Raw genomic sequence first — 25,687 nt, 5'->3', positions numbered from 1 at the left:
TTATGCACGGGCACTCTGGAGTATGCATAGGTACGCCCGGGCGTTCTGTAGTATACATTAGTATGCCCGTTTACTACGTGCGAACGGTATAAAGTTCTAAAGTTCGCACGTGAATTCAATGTCCGTCTTAAAATCAAATTTGGCGACTGTGAAATCATGTATTAATTACATAGTCACAATTTATTGATCTATTTGGATTGATAAATAATTAAAACCCTTAAGGGAGGCAAAAGCAAAAGCAGTTTGGGAACATATACAGTATGCTAGTGTTAGATAACCAATGTGGAGTATTAGGGCGGCGTATTTTATTTACCTGGTAGCGTTGTGTCTGATGACATTTTAAAGGAAGCGGCAACATTGAATTAACTTGAAAATTAACAGCTGTTACCTACATGTTTACATAAGGGATACGAGGTATTTGTTTATCTTAGTACAAACAATTGTTCTATTACTACGTTATCATGTTTATTAAATTGAATTATGACAGATATGAAAATACAGATCGAAGATGTCAGTGATTCGTACTAGAAAACTTCGGATATATTGTGTTGTGAAATTTCCAAGGTGAACAATTGAAATTGATGGAAACATGAAATGACAACAACATTTTGTTTGCCTTTTTGATTTAATTTAAGAGTGAGTTAACTCCAAGCCAGAAGGAAATTAAAATGCAAAACAGCACCGGCGTCTGACTCATTGTTTGTATCTTAATTGTTGATTAATATAATTTTGGGTTAGTATAATGAGATAAACAACACATCTGAAGATATCTAATGCCAATTATGTTAATGAGTCCAGTTTTTTTTTCAAATTTATTATTCAACATAGAAATAAGCCATTTTTTAAAAGGTGCCATGAAAAGAGGAGTCAATGGTATGCGATGTGTTGGTATAACTATATTGTTTTAAGACAAAAAAGTCAATGTCCCTATCTCGTCTTTTTGTAGTCGGAAACTGTACAGCAAATTCCAATCTTCAATGTGTTCCTGTGTAAACAGCACTACACACAAAAAATAGTTCAGAAAATATCACAAATTGACAAAACGCATGATTTTAATCAACATTTAAGACAAAAACAATGAGTATGAAGCCGGTGGATTGCAGGAAACTTGAAAACAATACTTAAAACTTACAAAATAAGAAAACAACAACAAATGTGTTAAAGAGGTTAATACACGGCGTTGCCGGCCTGTTGAGTGAAAACTTACAAAATAAGAAAACAACAACATATGTATTAAAGAGGTTAATACACGGCATTGCCGGCCTGTTGAGTGAAAAATGGGTATAAAGGGCCCGAGGATTTGTCGTTAGAGGGAAAGTAACTAAGGGGCATAACGTTTTGACTTGCGCCCCTCCGTCTGAACCTAAATTACCTTGTAAAATGTGTTGGCGGGTGGGTGGTGGTGGTGGGGGATACTCTCTGCTGATATCGCATACTAGACTCATTACATGATAAGAAATATCACATGCCAAGTGTTAGCTATTGGTATAGGTGATTGAATGTTGTCCGTCCTCTTCCAGATTCCTTCAATAAAAGTGGTTCCATGGAAATCTCCAGTTGCCATGGCAACCAAAATTAATTGATTGAAAATCTTTTAAGAAACTGCTGGCCCGATTTCAATATAATTTCACAGAAATGTTCCTTATGTGACCCAGTAATAAATTCCTTCACCCCTTGTTGATTCGTAAAAACTGTCCACCAGGGGACAGGGCAACTTTTCGCTATATGTATATATTGAAAACTTTAAAAATCTTCTAGCTTGATATAAAAAATTCCCATAAATCTTCCTAAGCTATCACATGTTTGCTTTTAATCTCCTTCATCCCATGCTGATTCATGAAAGAAATGGCAGCCAGGAGCCTGGGCGGGGATAGTCTTCACCATTATAAATATTAAGTCTGAATGTGGGACCAATAACAAATAATCCTACTCCCAGGTCTCAATGGAAATGGAAAATCTTCTCTTCAGACCCTTTTTTAACATTTTTTATTTTTTAAACAATCATTCAAGTTATCAACTGTGAACTTCATGAACTTCTTCACGGTATCAATGTATTTTTTACAAGTTTCATAATTATAACTTCAATTTTGTATGAGTTGTGACCCTTGACAATTTAGTAGATTAATATGAACTAAGGCACTTCCTCTAAGGGCTTGAATGTTATTGCCGGACACTTTAAAGTTTATTTAATGACTAAGTGAAACATACTAGGAGTAAAAGGGAAACGTTTTTTGTATATATGTAAATGAAACTTTTTAAATAACGAACAGTTCTGTTGCTGTTAGCAATTTATTAAGTATATACACAACCATCTACAATAATAGTGTATACAGTATATATAAGCATTACTATATATTTTATATGAAGTTTGGAGTTATTCTTCTTATTTAACTTAAAATAAAGCTACTATGCGTTTGAGATCAAGTACACAAACGCATTTGAAGAATATGTTACAAACAGAAAATAAATAAAAATTATCACATACCAATAATGTTGCACTGAAGTATATTACAATCAGGGGTTATTATAATTTTAACCAGAATGGCAAAACATTTACTCAAAAGGAATTATTGATTGTGTATGATAAATTTGTAGACAAGGAGCTCTGGCGAATTGTCTGCAAAACATCTCAGTGAGAATACAGAATATATTCTTATTTGTTTGTAACACAAATATACCCCCCCTCCCCCCCCCCCCCCCATAAAAAAGTTGCAAAATGTTGATTTTGAACAAAAAATGTGTTGTTTAGATTTTAAAGGCAAATTAAAATACTGCTTTCATTACAGAATAATCTAAATGATGGTTTCAATAACCTTTGCTTTCAAGAAATTGTGTTTGATATGACAAAATGACAAATGAATCTGACAAACTTCATGTCTTATGATCAAAATTATCTAAATTTTAATTAATAAATAATTTAAACAGCTTTGCTAAAATTTGCTATTTTAGACCTTTGACAGTTAAATATGCATGTACACATGTATTTTTAACAGATCACCCACAATGACCTTTTTGTCTTGCTTTTTGATAAAAAGTTTGTTGTTTTTACATCTGGTGGGAAATAAAATTGTATGAATAAATTAATGTTAAAATTTTCTAGACCTTTAATGGCCCAATATGTTATGACCTCTCATAACATTTTTGACATGAAGTATATTTTGAATTAAGCATAGAAATAGTCAAAACCAAATTTCCATATCATGGGACTTTCTTAAAGACCCAGTATGTTAAATAAGTTTAAACTTATCAAGGTGTAATTACAAACAAATGAACTCTAACCATCAAATAATATTTAAACCAACAAGGTGATCTTAAAAGAAATAAAAAGTTGCAATTACAATCAACATTGAACAGAGCTGAAAATATATTCTAAATTTAGCGTCTATATGGTATATATACAAACAAGAGCTGTCACAGAGACAGCGCGCTGGACTTTTCCGCCGTTTTTTTGGTGTATTGATTGAAAACCTTTGGCGAAACATGCATAGATCACTGTTAGATTAGATTTCATTGCAATACATGATGTGCTGAAATATTTACATAAATTGAATTGGAAAATATTTGAGGTGGTACGCAAACTTTAACGTAAATTCTAAGTAGAAAAAGGGGCTTAATTCTGTCAAAATGATCGATACTGTGACCTCCTCCTGTGTACAGGATGGGGGCATGATGTTGAACAAGTGTACAAAGTTTCAAAGCCATATGTCAATGCACTTTGAAAATATTTGAGGTGGTACACAAACTGTAACGTAAGTGGTTACGCCGACGCCGACGCTCGGGTGACATTATAAGGATAGCTCTCCTTATTCTTCGAATAGTACAGCTAAAAAGTAATCAAGTCAGTGATATTTTGGAACACACCCAAAATAAGAACCCAGTGAATAACTGCCAGCTGAGCTTTACTAAGCACTATTTCATACATATTTGTTCAGTGTACCAGCAAATAGAGCAAGCCCCAAATTTCCATTCCAAAACCATTTATATATGAAAAAAATTGAAACAATTAAAATCATTAATGATAATATTATTTATACAGAATGCCATCATGAGGCTATTGAATTATTCACAAATGATAATATGCACAAATTGAGGCTACATTTATCTATTATATTAATTTATATAGATTTATCTGAAAAAATGCTTGCAATATGTACAGTGTCAAATTAAGTTAATACAATTCAGTGTTCTCAAAAGCACAATCATTCTTTTCTGTACTGACAGCTGTTTTTTTTTATATTTAACATATCAGTTCAACAACATACAAATAGTGATCTTGGATTCATTGACAGTCAAAACACCGTAACTCTATACTATATATACTGAACTGATTGCTTCTTGAAAAAATCATGCAATAAAAGAAACCGAACAAACAAGCAAAAACTGAAAGTATCTGGTATCTGGTTTTAAATGCTAAATTTGGCACAAAATTAACAGAACAGAGTTTAGCAATTGCCTATATATGTTGCTAAATTATTACATTTTTGCTGTAAACATAAAGGTCCTCTAGGGCTTCAGCAACCAGGTGGCTATAAAAAAAGAAACAATGCATATGTGTTTTTACAGAATGTTGAATTGTATTAAGAAGTATTGAGGGATAAGTCAAAAACCTTGATGTAACTGACCCACTTTTTATCCCATTTGGTTTGTGATATTTTAAGTCTTGTTTAACTGCTTAAGTATAGATTAAGTTCCTAATGTAATGCTAAAATAAAAGGGCAAACAAAATAGTTTAAAAAAATTGAAAAACACGCAGATGTTGTTTCATTAGAAAATGATATAATCTCATGGCCGCGACTGGAATTCATTTATAACCAGCATGAAACAAAGTAATTTAGGAATGAAGCAAAAAGAAAAGATATACTGAAAAGAATCAAACCCGCTCAAACAATGCTACTGATTGGATATATTTTCGTAAAGAGATTGTGAAATACTAATAACCGCATGATGTCTGCTTCAATTTAAGTTTGGCTGGATGGTCTGTCATCATCCCCATCTCCAACCTGTTGCAAACAATAACAAATTTATAGTAAGTTATTAAGGAATTGGATTACTAAAAAGATGCACTATACTTGGTTGATGGACTTACCAAAAAACTTATTTTCATGAGGACATTCAATAATGGCTTCTAGTTAGGTTGGTAAAGCTGGCATTTACACTAAATTGTGTTGGGGGGAGATGGGGGATGGATATCAAGTGTGTGCGTGTCGGGGGGGGGGGGGGGTACAATTACTACTCGCATAACCAGGGAACACTTAAAATTTTCATTATCATATATATAATTTAAATATATAATTGTAAGCAAGTGGTGGAGGGCTTTGGTTTAAACAGGCACTATATTTTTTTGGAGGGGATCATCACACTCAGGGAGTTGGACCCACTTTCCATCCTCACTCTGACAAGTTTTCTTGCATACCCGACATGTGTTTCCGGTCATGTTTCCAGTGCTGGAAAAATCTGTCCTACACTGTCCCATGATAGATGAGTCAGGTGCAACAATGTGCCACTTATTATTTCTTTTATTGTATAGTTTACGGCGGGGGGGGGGGTACAATTGACTAGTGCATAAATTGTTTATATAAGATCAAAAGACACGTGAATATTCAATAAATAAGACATACATGTATAAAATTAGGTCTAAATGTACGCTGAATAAATTCTCTTTTTCTTTCATAATTTGCAATTGTTAACCTGTCAATTAAAAACAATACAGCAATAAATAAGACTAGCCCAATCACTGTTCATTTTTTTCATTCAGTAATACATTAAATCTTAAAAAAGAACAACATTGTGACTCGCGTATTTAGAAAGTACAGAAAGTAACGTTTCTGGTTTGTTTTTTGTGTGTTATGGGTCATAATGCAGATTGTTCAGAATATTCAAAATGGCAGCAGCCGTCGGCATGACATTAACAAATTGTTTCACCTACTATAAGATTATGTTTAGCAGCTTAATATCCCAAACAATCGTTGTAAAACCGACACATGGCCGTTTAATCTGATGCTTTCAAACAAAATATGAGAAAACCCTGTGAAATAAAAGTAGAAATGGCAATATTTAAATCTCCGTAAATTCGGGAAACCCCGTACCTAAGTTGGAACGCGAAGATAGATAAAGCGTGAAGTTTCTAGTAAACCGTTTGAGTTTTCAAAATATGAAATTCAATAAAAAAGTAAAAACATGCATCTCAGATGAACTCACCTTTACAATAAATTCAAACTTATTTGCTCGGCTTCCAAACTAGGAGTAGGATTTGTTATGGCTCCATTTGTTGTTGTTGTGGTTCCTTATAAACAAAATGGCGTCCAATGCTCTATTGAAATCTTCATAAAGTTCACTGTAGCGTGAAATGCGGATTAATATATTCAAGTTTGATTCCATAAGCATATATTTACACCTCAACTCAGTCTGTACGAAAGTTCGTCGGACCTTGACTCCCGCCGGTAATAAATGGCGAGGTCCGGCAATCGCATGAATATTGTAGGCCCACGTGTCCGGCAATAATTTTAGAGAAAAATCTGTTGTTTATTGATTGTGTCAAAAGTGTTTCTTGTTAATTTAATTAACTAACCCTTGTTTACAACATAAATTCAGGGCTTTCAATTGACCCGGGTTTTGAAGCACAGAAATCGTAAATGAAACCGAAATTGACGCATCATTAATTTGTGCAATGCGTCAGTTTTAACCCGGGATAATTTCAGTGCAAGAGTCGGTATCATTTGAAAGGAGCAGCAAGGCAAGCTCTAAATGTTTGTTTAATCAATTAAAGTCAAAAGCAATTAACTGCCGAAGTGACAAGTGATTATCAATCTGGAATCTGACCGTTACCAACTCAAACTAATGACGCTAATTATAAACTCCGCCCATTATGCAAATTAATGGACATCTTCGGCTTTTTTGCTAAGTACGATGGTTTGAAAAACAACAATGCTAAAATATATTTTGTTTTTGTTTTTTTTTATATCTTGTCTTACATGAAATTAATGAAATTTGTATTTGTTCTTAATGTGTAACAGAAATGAATAAACATTTTTCGTAGCACATGGTCTTAAAAGCGCGGGACACAGGTGCACGCTTACTTCCTGTCAATTTTAATGAAAGTGAAAGAAGAACTGCGTAAATCGTTGTCAGTGTTAAGTTCTATAACAAAAGAGTTTTATTGTTATGCGATTAATGAAAAATAAAAAACAATGTTGCAATATTGACAATAGGAACGTTGAATGTTTTTGTTTACTTCAGGAAAAAATATGAAAAACTTGAAAGTGAAACCGAAAGTACAAATATGTTGTTGCAACTAAACAATCGATGGTGCATATAGGAGTCAGTGAGTGACAAGGATGCATAGGGTTACATAACTAGTAATACATGCATAATTCCTGTTTCACTGAACATGCATTAAATAAATAATACGTTCATAGGAGTCAGAACATATTTTTCCTCTTTGACTCTTGGAATTTGTTTACCACCGAAGAGACTGAGAAGGAAATAAGACAACAAAGTATTCTATATATTTCTTATTCCTTGATTTTTTTCTAGAATTGAAAGTGGATTAATACTGCTGATCTTTATAGAAAATAGAAATTGTATTTTTTATTTATGTTTTGGAAGCTATTAAACCAAGTATAGATAATCATTACCTTGCAATGCCATCTTATGACAGATAATAACTATTATTTATGAAGAACGACCAAGAATTTAGAAATAAAACGGACAATGACTCTTAAAGATCTGATTTTGACTCTTGAAAATCAGACCTCATTCATCAGAGGTTTGATAATGATAAATCTAACGGTATGGTACACATAGCATCATCACTCTGGTTTTATATTCTGAGAATGACTAAAATGTACATAACATTTTTGGACCTGCTAAAACTGGTCCGGTCCTGCAATGCAAACAGTATTGCAGGACCTCGTGTCCTGCAATGTGATTATGACTTTCGTACAGACTGCTTTATTGTGCTCTCTGAATACAAATCTCTAATTTGCCCTTCAGAAATGAAATACATGTACCAAAGGCTCTGTGAAATCATTGAATAAATAGTCATCATTGCTCCAGCCAGGGGGTAGGTCAGAAATGACACTTTTGATGTGAATTAAATTAGCCTTTATGGGACACTTGCAAGGGCCAGTACTCAACTTTTTATGTGATGTTACTTCTTTCAATACTTACAGTTTGTTACCTCAGCTGTTAACTTTAAGTTAGTGTCAAAAGTATGTACATTTATAACTCATTCCTGGACATTGACTGGCAAACAAAAGGGCACAGCAGGGTGTAGTAAAATGGCAGCTGGGTACTTGAAAAGGGCAGCGGGTGTCCCAATCTGTTATTTAGGGCTAGCTGGAGCATTGAGTCAATAAATTTGAATAAATGTTGTAATTATCCTGGACTCCTTAATTTTATGCCGGACTCCTTGATTTTGGAATTAAGGAGTCCAGTGGACTCCTTCTCTATTAGTGTCAAACACTGACCAGTCAATTGTAACCACGGCCCCCCAGGTCCGGAGGTATACCAGGGAAATGGGCTGTGTTTTTGTCCTTTCAGGTGGCCCCGCAGTGCCAGGTGAATGCGGTGGTTTTGTCATCGCTTTAAATATAGCGGGGAATTGGCCTTTCCTAGGGTCCCTGATGTGCGGGGGCATTTGGCGGAGAATTTACCATATGTTCGTCCATGCAGAGCGGGGAATTTAGCCGGGGTTGGCTGGACGGAAAGTCAAAGTCCTCGCTATTTCCCGGACTTGGGGGGGCCGTGGTTACAATTGACTGGTGCATAACTTGATAAGCTTTGTGAAAAATCATCTTGGTATCCCAGCGCATACTTATTTATAGGCTGTGAATCATAGTATTACTACCGGTAAGTAACACATAATCATCAATTTGGTGTATGATTACAGAGCTTTTTGTATAGTACCCACGGGTCCGACTATCAGACCTATTCCCAAAGCAAAATATAAGGTATTTTTTCCAATCTTCAGAAAAAAATACCAATAAAAAAAATATATTTTTTTTTAAAGTCTTTTTATCTGTATTGGTTCATTTGCAACATCCTAATAATTCATGTCATGTAAAGTTTTTCTGATAATATATCTCGGAAATCATTGATTTTCATCACATTCAGAGATCAGTATGAAATATTATCTGTCATGATTTATTGCAATAGATATTTACAACCCAAGGATTGATATTTCAGCCATTTTGGGTCCTTTAAAAGGAAAATAAACTAATATTAAATCTTTTTCTAATTCTAGAGACTACACAGCTTTTTCTATTAACTGTAAAATTTCCCAATTTCGGCATTTTCACGACGCAAAATTTCCCAAAATGTCCAGGGTCTTTTTCCCAAAATGGCCAGAGAAAGCCCTGGATTATTTAGATATTAACAGTGACTCTGTGAGCTAAAAGGCTGTACTGTACCTTATTTTTACCACAATCACATTAATTATTCTAACATGTCATGTAGATAAGTAAAGAGGGATTCTTTATTTCCTCCGATATGAAGAAACATGACACTTGATAATCAGAACATATACAAAGAAACATACAGTCTTATAGAATAAAACTTTACGTAAATGTTATACAACAAACATATAAATCGGGGTTAAGAAGGATAACTATAAATACAATGAATAATACTGTACTATAACAATGCATCTACACATGTACTGAAAAAAAAGTGAATGAAGCATAGTTTTATAATTTCATTTACCTTATTTGCTGATACCTGATACTACTATATATTATAGGCTGTAGGCCTGCATGGGAGTCGAACCTCCTACCCATAGATTGATAGTCAAGTGCGGTACCACTAGACCACGGATCAGCATCAATTCAATCATTCTCGTTCACCAGAGTGATGATGCTATGGAGTCCATAGATTGGATTTATCACGAGAGGGGTGAGAGTTGTCTAGTGGTATAGGTGTCTGCCTCTCACCCAAAAGGTTTTGGGTTTGATCCCCATCAGGGTGAGAATGGTCTAGTGGTTTAGGTGCCCCGCCTCTCACCCAAGGGGTTCAATCCCCACCAGGGGTACTTTCTCATGGCCTCTCAAAATGGACACAGTACTGGTTTCTGCCCAGGAAACGGACCCTGGAGCGATTTTATAAGCTTAACTTTCGTCACAATCGAGCTAAAATAAATTTGTATATACTAATCAAACCTGCGATTGGAGGTCGAAATTATATTTTTGCCCAATGGGATGACAGTATTTTTAAAATCTGCAGTACATTCACTTAAGTAAATTAGCAGTCAGCTGTTTTAGGGGCTGAACCAGTAGACAAAATATTATCTCGAATACTAAGCTGATTTAAAGCTGCACTCTCACAGAATGCTGACAAAAAAATAGATCTTAGATTTTTATATTTAAGTTCAAAAAATGATTTTTTATGCATTTTTCTTAAACCATAAGTAATGGTTTAAACCATAAAACATAAGTTTTTTTAGTGGAAATATAAAAATCTACGATCCAATTTTTTGTCAGCAATCTTGTATCATTGGTTTGCAGATATTCACGCAAAAAATGCTATTTCCAAGACAAAAAAAAATGTAAAATTGGTAAATCTGTGAGAGTGCAGCTTTAAGGGTTATGTCAGTATGTATTACCAAAATAAAGAGTTATAAATGCGACTGCATCGCATTAAATTGATTATTTTGGTAAAAAATATAATATCCGTGAACCGTTACAATGGTTATTACTGAAATACTTTTATGCTGTATAATATGTAATAATTTTAACCCCCTACCGATTCCACCGTAGGGGATGTCTGTCCGATATCATGCACATCATTTTATTTTATTGGTTGCCATAGCAACATAAAGAATCAGTTTACTACACTTTAAAAGGGTCCTATAATAACAGCAAAAATGTTATCCCAAAATCATAAAAGCTGCTGTGTATAGCACCTATGATACATTTGGCTGGTATAGCAGTGAATACACCAATCCCTTAACTGGATCTTTGCCCTGTATAATGAAGTATTAAAACTTGGTCCATGTAATATAATATGCGGATAGAGGGCAATAGGGATATTATGCAGGCCAATAAAAAAAAAAAAAATTATGCGTGAAAAATGTGGTGGCTATTTCAACATTTTCTTAAAGATGCACTCTCACAGATTGAATGTTTTGACAACTTTAAAATTTTTTTGTCTTGGAACGACCCAATTTATATCAAAATGAATGGAAACCAGTGATATACGACTGCTGACAAAAATCAGATCGCAGATTTTCATAGTTTAGTTTAAAAAAATGTGTTTTTCTTAAACCGTTAGTAACTCTTTTAGCCATAAAAGATAAATTTTCGATGGAAATATGAAAATCTGCGATCTGATCTGCGGTCAGCAGTCTAATACCACTAGTTTGCAGATATTTATGCAAAAACATGGCTCATTCCAAGACAATAATAAATAAGTTGGCAAACAGTAACTTATTTGTGAGAGTGCAGCTCTTATTTTAATGCTAGTAATTTCAATTTGTTTAAGAATCCGAAGGGGACTTTTGTAATGTAAGTAATACTCAGTGACTTGTTTCTTTTACCAGGTATTGAATAAGATCTAATGGCAAAACAATGGCCTCTTATCGAGAATTTTTAAAGGAGAACGACGCCCAGAACTGGATAAAGGCCAACCTCGCCCTCAAAATCACCAAGGACGGATTACAAGATTTTCTGGAGGACGTTCTGACATGCGTTCACCAGGACATCTATAGCACTGTTAGAACATCCAAGGGTCTTCCATCCAGGGCAGCATGTGCACATTGTTTCACAGAAAACGTGTTGAAGTGCCCAACTCGTGGGATATGCACCAGTACTAGAAACTGTAGATTTCATAACTGTCCTCAAAAACTGTATGCTCCTTGTCCAAATGGGATTTGTGAAGGCGTCCGTGATGAAATAGTCAAACATCACAGGTTTTCGGGACCATCATGGAAGAATACGAACGCCGACAAATGGAGCACCATTCCCTGGGAGATAGGCAAGTGTTTCCTGCCCCCTGATGGCTACAAGACCGTGTCCTCCATCAAAGACAGTGACTTTAACGGAGTGATCAGCGTCATGATGAATTGCGAGGATTTCCAGAACAAACTGTCGTTTAACGTTGCGACTAAGCAAAATTTATTAACAGAGGTAAACAATATTAATCGCACTTTAATCATATTATACGATTCCGTGGACATGTTAAAGCTGCACTCTCACAGATTGACAGTTTTGACGTTTATTATATTTTTATTTCAAATTCAGCTGATTTCGCGCATTAATACATTTAATTCAGCCATATAAGATAGATCACTTAAGATCTGTCGAAAATTTCATTTTTCTTATACATTAAACATATCACTTTATTATCATTATGTCACTGGTCATAACGGCCAATTTGTGAGAGTGCCGCTTTAAAGGATGTTCGTTCTTAATGCAGATTATTTTAGTATTCATTTAAAGTTCCCTTGTATTCTCATTTAAAACCATGACAACCATTACAAATACACTATCTAATTGATAATTTTGTACATTTGCGACTTATGACATTAACCAAGGAGTTTTAACGTGCATTTACTAGTTTCTTCATATTGAATGCATTTCCATTTGGGCCATGTTCACCACAACAGCAAGCTATGTTAGTCAATACTTATTTCAAACATTACATTGAAGGTTCGGGACATTGGTCGATGCGTACGCCACTCCCATGACCAGAGGGTCAAAGACACGGAACTAGTGGACTTCCTGCTCAAGCTCCGCACCCTGCTGGAGGATAAGACTGAACTAGCTAACCGACCCGAGGCACAAGACGCTGTGGAACAGCTTAAGAAGGTACTAATTTACATGATAGCGGACTAAACAGATTATACAGGTAACTGGTATGACATTACAAGAGAGATGACAAAATTGAAGTAGTGTACTGGCCCAAGGCACAACAAGCCGCGAAACAGATTAGGCAGGTATGGCTTTCCATGATAGAGGCCACAATTGAATTAGCATACCGACCCAAGGCACAATACGCCGCGAAACAGATTAAACAGGTATGACTTTACAATAAAGATGACACAACTGAACTAGCATACCGGCCCTAGGTACGACACGCCGTGGAACAGGATAAAAAGGTATGACTTTCAATGATAGATGACACAACTGAACTAGTATTCCTACTCAAGGCACAATATCCCATGAAACAGATTAAATAGGTATGCTTTTACATGATAAAAACCACAACTGAACTAGCATACCGGCCCATAGCACCACACTCCGTGGAATAGTTTAAACAGGTAAGACTTTACATGATAGATGACACAACTGAACTAGCATACCGACCAATAGCACCACACTCCGTAGAACAAATAAAACAGGTATGGCTTTGCCTTTACAAGATAGATGACACAACTTAACTAGCATACCGGCCCTAGGCAAGATATGCCGTGGAACAGATTAAACAGGTTTGACTGTACGCGATAGATGACACAGCTGAACTAGCATACCGATGCAAGGCACCACACTCCGTGGAACAGATTAAACAGATGTGACTTTACATGATAGATGACACAACTGAACCAGCATACCGATGCAAGGCACCACACTCCGTGGAACAGATTAAACAGGTGTGACTTTACATGATAGAAGACACAGCTGAACTAGCATACCGATGTAATTCACAACACGCCACAGAACAGGTATGAGAAAGGGTATGAGTTAACGTTTAGTTTTTTGTATTAAATTCGGTCGACGCGTGTAGAAATACGTATTAACTTGCTGGAAGAGTCCTTTTAAATTATAACGTGTGTACTATTTTTTGTGTAGTTCAGGCATGATTATTAAAAATAATTTTATTATGCATGGTGAAACTTCGCAGACGACTTGACTGCCAACTTCTGTGCATATGTGCACCCGGAATTGACTTATTATGTTATGGGACACAATTAAACTAGCATACCCTAAGCTCAAAGAACTGTAGAAGTGCTTCAACAGGTATGAACTTATATCCTAGAGGACATAACAAAACTAGTATACCGACTCGAGGGTGCGAGACCGTGAAACAGCTGAAAAAAGGTATGATTGCAAGTGTCCTTGTTAGCTCGACTATTCGAAGAATAAGGAGAGCTATACTACTCACCCAAGCGTCGGCGTCACCCCTTGGTTAAGGTTTTGCGTACAAGCACACATAGGTTAATATCTCAGCAACTACTTCAGGTATTGCATTGAGACTTTATACAATGGTACTCATCCAACCTACTTAATTAACCAAGTTTGATAACTCTACTTTGCATTTAATGCCAATAATAGGCCTTTATTATTTGACTTAGAAATTCTGGTTAAAGTTTTGCGTGCAAGCACACGTTGGTTAATATCTCAGCAACTACTAGAGGTATTGCATTGAGACTTGATACAATGGTACTCAACCATCCAACCTACTCAATTAACCATGTTAGATAACTCTAGTTTGCATTTAATGCAAATAATAGGCCTTTATTATTTGACTTAGAAATTCTGGTTAAGGTTTTGTGTGCAAGCACACATAGGTTAATATCTCAGCAACTACTTGAGGTATTGCATTGAGACTTGATACAATGGTACTCAACCATCCAACCTACTTAATTTATGAAGTTAGATAACTCTAGTTTGCATTTAATGCAAATAATAGGCCTGTATTATTTGACTTAGAAATTCTGGTTAAGGTTTTGCGTGCAAGCACACATAGGTTAATATCTCAGCAACTGCTTGAAGTATTGCATTGAGACTTGATACAATGGTACTCAATTATCCAACCTACTTAATTTACGAAATTAGATAACTCTAGTTTGCATTTAATGCAAATAACTGCCCTTAATTATTCGACTCAGAAATACTGGTTAAGGTTTTGCATGTAAGCACACATAGGTTAATATCTCAGCAACTACTGGATGAATTGCATTGAGACTTTATAAAATGGTACTCAACCATCCAATCTACTTAAATAACCAAGTAAGATAACTCTAGTTTGCATTAAATTCAAATAATGGCCCCTTTTTATTCAACATAGAAATTCTGGTTAAGGTTTTGCATGTAACCACTTTTAAGTCAATGCTTCAGCGAATACATCATGTATTGCATTTAAACTTTACACACAGGCTCCCAACCATTTAACCTTCTTATTTAATCAAGTAAGATAACTCTGTCTTTCATATTATATAATATTTGCCCCTTTATTATGCTTCTTAGAAATTCTGGTTAAGGTCTTGTTAGCACACATAGGATACTATTTCAGCAACTACTTAATGTATTGCATTGAGACTTTATACAATGGTATTCAACCACCCAACCTAATTGAATAATCAAGTTAGATAACTGTGTTTTGCAATTAATGGCCCTTTATTATTATACTTAAAAATTCTGGTTAAAATTTTGCATGTAACCACATTTATGTTAATATCTCCGCACATCATGTATTGCATTGAAATCTAATCTAACAGTGATCCATGCATGTTTCGCCAAAACTTTTCAATCCTTACACTGAAAAGCGGCGGAATAGTCGAGCGCGCTGTCTCTGTGACAGCTCTTGTTTTATATCAGATTCGATAAACTCGTGCAAAGATATCTGTGTACTCTTGTGTAAGAAGAGCGATTGGGAATTATATCGAGTGGACTACCTTTTGTGCGGATCAGGTATGCGTATATTGAATACAATTTAGAATAGTATGGTTTGACCTCGTCACCAGACCCTACTTGACCTTGCACCTAATCAGATCAACGGACTTTAGTGTAGGTGGGGGCCTCTATTCGACCTTGCACTTAATTATATCAACGGACTTTACTGCAGGCGGGGGGGTGGGGTCCTATTTGACCTTTCACTTAATCAGATCACCGGACTTAAGTATGGGTGGGGGCCCCTATTTGACCTTCCACTTAATTAGGTCACCGGACTTTAGTGTAGGTGGGGTTCCCTATTTGACTGTGCACCTAATCAGATCAACGGACTGAAGTGTAGGTGGGGCCCCTATTCGACCTTGCACTTAATAATATTAACGGACTTTACTGTAGGTGGGGGTCCCTATTTGACCTTCCACTTAATTAGATCACTGGACTTTAGTGAAGGTGGGGTCCCTATTTGACCTTCCACTTTAAAATTAAATCAACAGACTTTAGTGTAGGTCGGGGCCCTATTTGATCCACCTAATTAGATATCACCGGACTTGAGTGAAGGTGCGGGTCCCTTTTTGACCTTCCACTTAATTAGATCAACAAACTTTAGTGTAGGTCAAGGCCCTATTTGATCCACCTACAGACAAAGCGAAAACATTTTTTTCCTTCACAGGACATTGCGACAGGTAAACACTGAAAGTAGGTGCGGGTCCCTATTTTACCTTGCACTTAATTAGATCAACGGACTTTATTGTAAGTGGGCGTACCTATTTGACATTGCACCTAATTAGATCACCGGACTTTAGTGTAGGTGCGGGTCCTTATTTTACCTTGCACTTAATTAGATCACCGGACTTTAGTGTGAGTGGGCGTCCCTATATGGCCTTGCACCTTATTAGATCAGCGGACTTTCGTGTACGTGAGGGCCCCTATTTGACCGTGCGCCTAATTAGATCACCGGACTTTCTTGTACGTGAGGGCCCCTATTTGACCGTGCGCCTAATTAGATCACCGGGACTTCAGTGAAGATGGGGGTCCCTATTTGACTGAGCACCTAATTAGATCAACTGACTTTAGTGTAGGTGCGGGTCCGTATTTGACCTTGCACCTGATTAGATCACCGGACTTTAATGTAGGTGGGGGTCCGTAATTGACTTTGCACCTGATTAGATCACCGGACTTTAGTGTAGGTGGGGTCCGTAATTGACTTTGCACCTGATTAGATCACCGGACTTTAGTGTAGGTGGGGTCCGTATTTGACCTTGCACCTGATTAGATCACGGGACTTTAGTGTAGGTGGGGTCCGTAATTGACTTTGCACCTGATTAGATCACCGGACTTTAGTGTAGGTGGGGGTCCGTATTTGACCTTGCACCTGATTAGATCACCGGACTTTAGTGTTGGTGGGGTCCGTATTTGACCATGTATCTAATTAGATCACATGACTTTAGTATAGGTGGGAATCCCTAATTGACCATGTACCTAATTACTAGTAGATCACCGGAATTAAGTGATGGTCGGGGACCCTATTTGACCTTGCATCTAATCAGACCAACGGACTTGAGTGTAGGTGGGAGTCCCTATTTGACCTTATTAGAAGCGAGGCCAAACCAAGGTTGCGTACCGATGGGTCACGACCCATTACAGACCCATGACACAAATCGTCAACTGGTCTGAACCCTCCCACGTCTTAAACGTACGAAGTGGTGGCCTCGAAATTATTAAGTCGTGGCAACAACATGCAAGTCGTGGGAACGAGTAATTTAGTTGAGATCCCGAGATAAAAAAATAGTTTTATTTACACATGTCACCTTTATGACAACGTACATACACTTTCTGATGTAGTAAAACTGTTTTCTGTTCAAATTTGTCTTTATAATATAAGTTTATAGTTTATATTATTTTGTAAAATAGCCTTTGAATTATTGGATGCTTAATGTCTTGATCTGTTTTGTTGACAGCTGCAAACAGACGATTTCAAGATCAGTGCTGAGAACGAAGGGGAGATATTGAAGGAAGGTAGGAGACGCTTTTGATCAAATTGACGTATATGGATATGGATGAAACTGTGTGTATGGTGGCTTATGTAAAGAGCTAGCTTGGGGCTGTGATGAGTAGTAGGGTGTAGGTCACTGTTTCTAAGAAAGAAAAATGGTTTCCGCCCACTAACTTTCGTTAAGAAAGATAAGATAGTGTTGAAACTCTGCATTTCTAGCACACCGGATAGGCATTTCCGGTGACGTCAGCCGTGCTGAAATATAAGTATCATGTGTTTCCGGTAGGGATAGAAAAATCCGACCCGAGGGCACGCGCGTAAGCCGGTAACGAGGCTTTCCGAGTTATCGGACACGCAGCGTGCCTGAGGGTCGGAATTTTCGATCCGGACCGGAAACACATGATTATTTTTATTTTTTGAATATCTTAAATTATCAATTTGTGGAAAAATTGACGTAGAATTTCACCAAAGCGCGCGAATGCTTATATATTTAATTGCGCTTTGTTGAAATGGCATAATTTACTTTTTCATATTCCATACAAGAAATGAAATAAGAAGTGGCGCGTTGTTGCGCCTGACTCCCCTTACATGGGGTGTGTAAGACGGGTTTTTTCCACCACTGGTCACATGACCGGAAACACACGTCCGGTATGCAAGACAATTCCATCTGGCTCTCCTGCCATGCCAGATGAGTCACGCGCTGTGACGTAATACTTTCTATTTCTTTTATTATACACTTGTAACTATAATTATGAGATTTCAATAGATGAGTGCGATAAATATTAACTTTACTAAAATATACCTTCAAAACAAAAAGTAACCCTTAAAAGACGTGATACTCAGAAACTTATTGATGTATGCCGTGAATAAAACTTACTGCGCGTCATGACGTGAGTAAACATCATCACACGCCCTTTTTGGTAAAATGTACAAACATGCGCTTTTCAATGTATTTTTTCACAAAATATTGTAATTCAAGGTATGCTAGAAAAATGTCTATCATATGTGTCGGTTCCTCGGTTCCAGATCCAAAAATCCGACTCTCGGACACGCTGCGCAGCCGGTAATTCGGCAAGCTTCGTTACCTGGCAACGCAGGTGCCATCGAGTCGGGGTTTTTTTTCTATCCGGACGTGTGTTTCCGGTCATGTGACCGGTGCTGGAAAAACTCATCTCATCCATGTAAGATGAGTCACGCGCAACAACGTATTGTATGTTTATGAAAAGTATTGTATGCAATTTCAATAAAGCGGAATCATAAATATAAGTATACAATACTTTTAATTAAAATTGAAAAGAAATAATCGTAAAAGCGCGATTTTTAAAGGAACTATTTGACGTGATAGTGATTTAAAATGACTGCGCTTTATGAAGTCAGTACACAACGTCGCACGCGCTTTTTGCTGAAATGTACTAAAGTACGTTTTCTACGTCAATTTTCCCACTAATTCATAATTTTAGGTATGCAAGAAAAAACATCAATCATGTTTTTCCGGTCCGGATCGAAAAATCCGACCCTCGTGCACGCTGCGTGACCGGTAACTCGGAAAGCCTCGTTACCGGCTGACGCGCGTGCCCTAGGGTCGGATTTTTCTATCCTTACCGGAAACACATGATAGATACTTATAAGAACTCATACAACTTTTAACTTATACAACCATTACACTATTGCTGCCTTTCTTCTTACCAAGCGTCTTGTGATATTTCTGCTTCTTATCACCTGTACCAAGCGTCTTATGATATTTTTGCATACCGGACGTGTGTTTCCGGTTATGTCATTAGTGCTGGAAAACCCCGTCTTACACCCCCTATGTTAGATGAGTCACGCGCATCCACGTGTCACTTCTTATTTCTTTTATTGTATGGTTTATGAAAAGTATATTTAACCATTTCTGTAAAGCGCAATCAAATATGGCCTAAAAAAAATATGTCTGTTTCCTGTAACATGCTGAAAAAAAGATGGGTCGGTCGTTAGGGATTTTTTTTTTTTTTTTTTTTTTAATGTCAGAATGATCCAATATTCAAGTTTATTTCAGGTGAATTATTTTAATAAGAATTCAGTGTGATATATAGATTCAATCTTTCTGCCACTTATAAGCTAAAACTGCTAGTTTGACAGCCATCAAAACATAAAATACATCATCATTGTAATAAATCAAGACTAAGTGATTTTTTCACATCTATATATAGGTGAAGCTTGACAAAGAAACAGCATTGTTTATCAGTTATTTTTAGCCATGGTACATGTATTTGAGTTGTAGAATGCATCCTGTTGAAGGGCAAGCCATGGGTTCGACTCCCAGCGGTGGCAACATTATGTGCAATTTTGAGCATTGTCAGTATGTTCACCAGGGAAGCAGTTCATCTTTAGACTTTGCAAATATAACCCAGTGAAAGAGTGAATCAAAGAACATTTAGACAATTTATTTTTGGCAAATGTTTTAAACAAAACTTTCAAAATGCATACATTTTCTAATAATAAAACATGCTATTATTGCACAGACTATTTTAAGATAGACTGTGTAATAATATCAAGTTGTATTACAATTAAATGTACATGACAACTATTATAAAATAAAATGCTGTTACAACAAGAACAGGCAAGAATCTCCACAAAACATAATTTTATATAAATCAATACTTCGATTGATAAATGACTAGAATCAATGACTAAACCATTTAACTCTTAGAGGCTGTCAGAATTGTACAGATCTTTGGGACCAGTGTAGACCCATGGTCTACGCTGTTCACTGCTTGGACACTTAAACCTTACCTGCTGACTCGACAGCGAACAGTGTAAAATAACAGATTGGACTGGAATATGTTTAAATAGACTAGAATCAGTATTAAAAAAGCTTAGACTGACTAATAAAAATTAATACCATTTTCTTTTTTAAACAGTAAAACAGCAAAACTAGTACACGTACAGTACCTTAAATAGTTTCCACAACTTATTTTTTTAACAATTTTCAGTGTTTTAAAAAGATCTGCTGTATTAGATCCACTCTTCATTCTGTAAAAATCTCAAGCACGATAATCAATGTAACTTTCAATAGAATACCTTGTTGTTTTTTCCTTTTCTGGACTTGACTGGACTACGGGGGTCAAAACATTCCCAGAGTCAAAACTTGGTAAAATATGTTCTGACTCTGACGAAAATATTATTTAGTTAATGCATCTTCGTTATGTAATCCAGTGCATCCTTGTCAAATTCCAATATGCACCAGCGATTGTTTAGTTGCAACGACATCTTTCTTACTTTAACTTTCACTTTCAGGTTTATCTTTTTTTCCGGAAGTAAACAAAAACATTTAACGTTCCTATTGCCAGTATTGCAACATCGTATTTTTCATAAATGGCAAAACCATAACAGTTTTGTTATAGAACCACGGACCTATAAACCAGGTCCGTGATAGAACTAAACTATAACACTGACAACGATTTACGTAGTTCTCCTTTCACTTTCATTAAAATTGACAGGAAGTTAGCGTGCACCTGTTTTCCGTGATTTTTAGACCATGTGGTATGAAAAATGTTTATTTTTCTGTTAACTCATTAAAAACTTATAAGAATTTTTTTAATTAACTGGAGATATAATAAAAAAAACTTAAAATAAATGAACAAAATATATCCTAGCATTGTTCTTTTTCAAAACCATTGCACTTAGCGAAAAAGCGGAAGGTATCCGTTAATTTGCATAATGGGCGGAGTTAATATTACGTCATTGAGTTTGAGCGCTGCTAATTGACAAGGTTACCGATCAGATTCCAGATCGATAATCACTTGTCACTTCGGGTGTAAATTGCTCTTGCGGGTTAAACAAACATTCAGATCATGCATTGAGGCTCCTTTCAGATGATACCGACTCTCACACCGAAATATCCCGTGTCAAAACTGTTGCATATTACAAATGGATGATGCGTTGATTTCGGGTCATTTACGATTCCCGTGCATCAAAACCCGGGAGCTCGGGTCAATTGAAAGCCCTGCAGTTTAATGTCACAGCCATTAAGGTTTTTGCCATTGTTTCAACTTGCCAAACCGGAAATGTTTGTAACTATGCAACGATTCGGACACTACCAAAATATTTAAATTATCGTTGTCATCATAGGCCAGAGATCGCTAAAAATCTGACTTTTCGAATTTTGGGGCATAAAGAAATTGCGGTCGGCGGTAAAAAATTACGGTCGGTCGGGTTACAGGAAACAGACATATTTTTTTTTAGGCCTATATAAGTATGCAAGACTTTTGATTAAAATTGGAAATAAAAAACGCGATTTTCAGAGTAACTATTTGACATCAATAGTTATTTAAAATAATTGGTTGTCCGCAGTTGTTAGCGCACTCGCTTCTCACCTAAGCGACCCGGGTTCGATTCCCGGCTTGGGCGCATGTGAGTTTGGTTTGTGGTCACCAAGCCGGACAAGTGGGTTTCCTCCGGGTTCTCCGGTTTCCCCCAAAACACAAGACCACACTCTCGCGTAATATCGTGCCAACGAGAGTGATTAATATAATGTTGTAATAACTTGTTTCACAATCGTTGTAAAATAAATATGTTTAAACTAAACTAAAATAATTGCGGTTTATGACGTCAGTAAACGATGTCGCACGCGCTGGTTCGTAAAATGTACATAAGTGCGTTTTCTATATCAATTTTACCACAATTTGATAATTTTAGGTTGCAAGAAAAAATATCAATCATGTTTTTCCGGTCCGAATAGGAAAATCCGACCCTCGGGCACGTTGCGTGGCCGGTGACTCGGCAAGCCTCGTTACCAGTTTACGCGCGTGCCCCCGGGTCGGACTTTTCTATCCGTACCGGAAACTTGTGATATATATGTTGCTTCTAATCGTCTTATGATAATGCTGCTACGTATATTCTGCAACAAGCGTCTTGTGATATTGCTGCTACTTATCTTCTGTACTAAGCGTCTTGTGATGATGCTACTTCTTATCTGCTGAACTGAGCGTCTTGTGACAATGCCGCTTTTCATTGTCTGTAACAAGCGTCTTGTGATAATGCTACTTCTTATCATCTGCAACAAGCGTCTTGTGATAATGCTGCTTCTTATCTTCTGTAACAAGCGTCTTGTAATAATTCTGCCTCTTATCTTTATGTACCAAGCGTCTTGTAATAATGCTGTTACTTATCTTCTGGACCAAATGTCTTGGTAAAGGCTGCTACTTATCTTCTGTAAGAAGCATCTTGTGATAATGCTGCTTCTTATCTTTGGTCCCGGGCCTCTTGTTAAAGACTGCTACTTATTTTTTGCAACAGACGTCTTTTGATAATTCTGCTTCTAATCATCTTAACAAGCGTCTGTTGATATTACTTACCGTCTGCATCAAGGGTCTTGTGATATTGCTTATTTTTATCTTTTGTACCGAGCGTCTTGTCACAAAACTGATTCCTGTTTTCCCACCAAGTGTTTTGTGATAACGCAAACGTATACAATATATGTTCTTATTTTTATGTTTTTAATGATATATCTTTACATTTTACTTCAGGATTACGACTACGTTTGGCAAACCATTACCGAACCACTTTGGCCGACATGCCGATATCTCCCATTCTCGGAGATAAGAACGCCAAACTCAACAAATTCTACGTGGCACCGAAAATTGTGGAGAAAAATCATAGAAAAATCGGCAAAAATGACAAGGAAGAAAGCGGTAAAGATGTTGAAAAATTTTCAGATGTTTTCTTAAAAGAAGATCAGTTGCTCAGAAATGTTTTCCTTGTTGGAGAACCGGGCAATGGCAAATCTACATTCTCCGTAATGTGTGCCCTGGATTGGACTCACCAATATTTACCAGCGGAGGAAAATGTCGGTACTAAAACAAGCTATGTCGACCCAGAATTCTTCAAAAAGTTTGCATTTTTGTTTCATGTCACCCTACGAGATTCAGGTAAAACGTGTGATCTAGCACAAATGATCAAGGATCAACTTATACGTAAAATCTACCACGAGATGGATGCCGATGATGGCTTCCGGCTATTGCAGACGGTGCTTGAAAGTGAAAAATGTTTAATCATAGCTGACGGCCTCGACGAATGGACCCATCCGGAAAACGTAAACTGTACCTGCAAAACTGAGGAAAAAGTCACCCCTTTCCGAAATTCGGCCAACAAGGCCACACTCCTCACGACAACGCGTCCCTGGCGAATGTCACAGTTTAGAGTGCAGGATTCAAAGATCGACAAATATCTTGAAATAGAAGGAGCTGCAGACACAAGGCAACTCGTGGAAAATATCATCAACATTCTTAATGAGGATTCTGAGGATGAACGGACACCAGAAGCTTTCATGAAAATGGTGTCAGCGAAAGGTCTTGAAGGATTATTGTCAGCACCTATCAGTATCACCCAGCTCGTGTGCCTGTGGTTCGAGGGCAAATCGTTAACCGATTCAAAGTGTGACATTTATGCTGGCGTGATAAACATGCTATCATGTAGACTTAGTTGTATGCAAAGCGGGAATAACATTCCGGAAATTGAACTGCCATCTGTATTAAAGGAACACGAATGCTTCGTGCAAAATCCCATGGTTTACCTTGCGCTGGCAAAGTTAGCATACACAACTTTGTATTCAGAGTGCAGAGATTCGTCTGTTGTTTTCAGCAACAAAACAGTCAACGCTTTGTTAAGCAGGGAGCAGGTTGAATTTGCATTGAAGTCAGGCTTACTCACGGAGAAGAAATCCAACTCATTGATCAAGAGATCATCTCACTTTTCATTCTTTCATAAAACACTTCAAGAGTTTTTAGCGGCTCTTCATTTATGTTTAATGAAAACGACTACAGTCAGCTATCAAACAAGTACGAACAAGATAATAAGGAAAATATCTTGGGAGATGTTTCTCAGACATTTATTTTCATATGTGGAATGAAGCCCGAGCTCGGTGTACAAATGTCTTCATGGATCAATAGTTCTAGACCATCATCAATCTATACCACCATACCACCATCAATCACAGAAGAGAGGCTAACTACTTCAGGACCTGATTCTCTCCGGACACCGTGAAGCCAGGGCGAACAACTATGGTGACATACCGCTCTATCTCGCACACTTCTGGATTGATGTACGAGGATGTCGTAGTGTTAAAAAAGCTGATGATGATAAACAAGGAACGTATTCAGTCACTAGTCATCTGGATGCAATGATCAAATTAATGGGGAAGAGCTGCAGGAGGTGATCACATCCTCCTCCGACTCCCTCAAAGCAGTGACACTGTGGCCGTGATGGGCAGTATGACCTGTCCCAGTGTCACAGGCTGGAATATCTGATATAGGGGAGCAATACAACACGTGTGCAGGTTGATCCAACACATATTACAACATGTACTTAAAGTGTATCATCGAATGTTGAAATGTACATATTTAGATTATTTAAACACGATCAAAGGTGGAGTAAACTACAACGTGTTGTTATGTAGCGTTAAGAATGTCCAGTTACTTGTGGATACACTACCAAGTCTCCCTCAGTTACAACGCCTTGACATAGGGTACAGATCTAGGTGAGCTCCACCTCCTCCCTCCAGCCTCCATCACCGATATTACACTTGGTTGTGACAATGACAGCGGAGGCGGTGCGGAGTCTGATAGAGACGATGAAGAACATACCACACACCATTACATGCGACATGGGCTGCACGGTGAAACCTGCCAGTGAGATGAAAGACATCCGAGAACATATGACAGTTCGCCGTCATTCAAGGTTCTCAAGTTTGACGATACGTGGAGGCTTCATTTCAGATTCACCAAAATGTGAACAATAAGTTAAATGTTAGCATCGATTATGGGAATTCATATTTGATGAAAAACAGTGAAACAATCAATGGGGAAGTGTCATTCTATTTATAGATATATGTCACTTTTCCAGGAACTAATTATTATCAACCACTTTCTATGTGTATTTAATTAATTTGATTTATGTTGTGTATTTACTTGCATCCTAAGGCCTAAAAAAGAAATTGTTTGGTTAGGGTTACATCCTTTTCAAAAATAGGTAGGGAAGGTAGGCTTTTTTTATTTTTTTTTTATTAGGCTTTATATAAGAATGTCATTTTCATCATTGGAGAATGTTGTTAAAG

At 36.9% G+C, this 25,687-nt stretch overlaps 1 protein-coding gene and 1 long non-coding RNA gene across 4 annotated transcripts; one reads left to right on the top strand and one right to left on the bottom strand.

The window, feature by feature from the left end:
* The first annotated feature begins 320 nt into the window (after positions 1 to 320).
* Positions 321 to 24,537, top strand: LOC128203145 (uncharacterized). Of its 3 annotated transcripts, none has more exons than XM_052904436.1 (5): positions 321 to 414; positions 11,534 to 12,119; positions 12,642 to 12,800; positions 17,561 to 17,618; positions 23,103 to 24,537. In XM_052904436.1, the coding sequence occupies exons 2-5, from the start codon at positions 11,562 to 11,564 to the stop codon at positions 24,482 to 24,484; spliced, it is 2,157 nt and encodes a 718-aa protein (XP_052760396.1). In that variant the 5' UTR covers positions 321 to 414; positions 11,534 to 11,561; the 3' UTR covers positions 24,485 to 24,537. The 3 variants fall into 3 exon arrangements, with proteins under 3 accessions (XP_052760396.1, XP_052760394.1, XP_052760395.1); XM_052904434.1 differs by lacking the exon at positions 321 to 414 and adding an exon at positions 8,614 to 8,850; XM_052904435.1 differs by lacking the exon at positions 321 to 414 and adding an exon at positions 9,551 to 9,891.
* On the bottom strand, positions 4,376 to 6,290 carry LOC128203152 (uncharacterized). The gene is made up of 3 exons (XR_008255877.1): positions 6,199 to 6,290; positions 4,939 to 5,000; positions 4,376 to 4,526 (listed from the first exon to the last, which is right to left on the bottom strand). It is a non-coding gene; the product is annotated as an uncharacterized LOC128203152 (long non-coding RNA).
* Positions 24,538 to 25,687: the final 1,150 nt, after the last annotated feature.

The sequence above is a fragment of the Mya arenaria genome, chromosome 9 (assembly GCF_026914265.1).
Source record: "Mya arenaria isolate MELC-2E11 chromosome 9, ASM2691426v1".
In the NCBI taxonomy this organism is placed as follows: Eukaryota; Metazoa; Mollusca; class Bivalvia; order Myida; family Myidae; genus Mya; species Mya arenaria.
This window is presented reverse-complemented; position numbering and strand designations above follow the sequence as displayed.